We start from the raw sequence: 366 nt of genomic DNA, 5'->3' as shown, positions 1-366 counted from the left end.
CTCTGGCTCTTTCCTCTCACAGGTTGAGTTGGAGAGAGGGAAAACGTTGCACATCAAAGCCTTGGCCTTGGGTGACTTGAACAAGTCAGGTCAGAGAGAGGTGTTTTTTGAACTCAACGGCCAGCTGCGTTCAGTCTTGGTCAAGGATACGGCAGCAATGAAGGTAACTGTTCGCTGTTTATTTTCCTCCCTAGATTGCTTTGTTTCATCACTGAAAAGCAATTATCCTGACGCAAACAGTACACTCAATCCTTCAGACATGTTTTGCGAATGTTCCCTTTTCTCTCTCGAGGTGTGAATAATTTCTGTCATAAGCTAAAAATGATCTTGCTCTTGCTTTCATTAGTGTTTATCACATAGAGGCAG

At 43.4% G+C, this 366-nt stretch overlaps 1 protein-coding gene across 1 annotated transcript in view; it reads left to right on the top strand.

Moving 5' to 3' along the window:
* The window catches only part of LOC107575801 (pyruvate carboxylase, mitochondrial-like), a gene marked incomplete at its 3' end in the record, with an annotated part of 26,756 nt that extends 26,593 nt beyond the window's left edge, over positions 1 to 163 (top strand). Inside the window, exon 4 of the mRNA XM_016262132.1 lies at positions 23 to 163. Within this exon, the coding sequence (XP_016117618.1) occupies positions 23 to 163 (141 nt within the window). The remainder of the gene's footprint in view (positions 1 to 22) is intronic.
* Between the last annotated feature and the right edge of the window lie 203 nt (positions 164 to 366).

The sequence above is a fragment of the Sinocyclocheilus grahami genome, unplaced genomic scaffold, assembly GCF_001515645.1.
Source record: "Sinocyclocheilus grahami isolate Dianchi unplaced genomic scaffold, SAMN03320097.WGS_v1.1 scaffold2905.1, whole genome shotgun sequence".
Classification (NCBI taxonomy): Eukaryota; Metazoa; Chordata; class Actinopteri; order Cypriniformes; family Cyprinidae; genus Sinocyclocheilus; species Sinocyclocheilus grahami.
The sequence above is the reverse complement of the archived record's forward strand: the minus strand, read 5'-3'. Positions and strand labels throughout refer to the sequence as shown.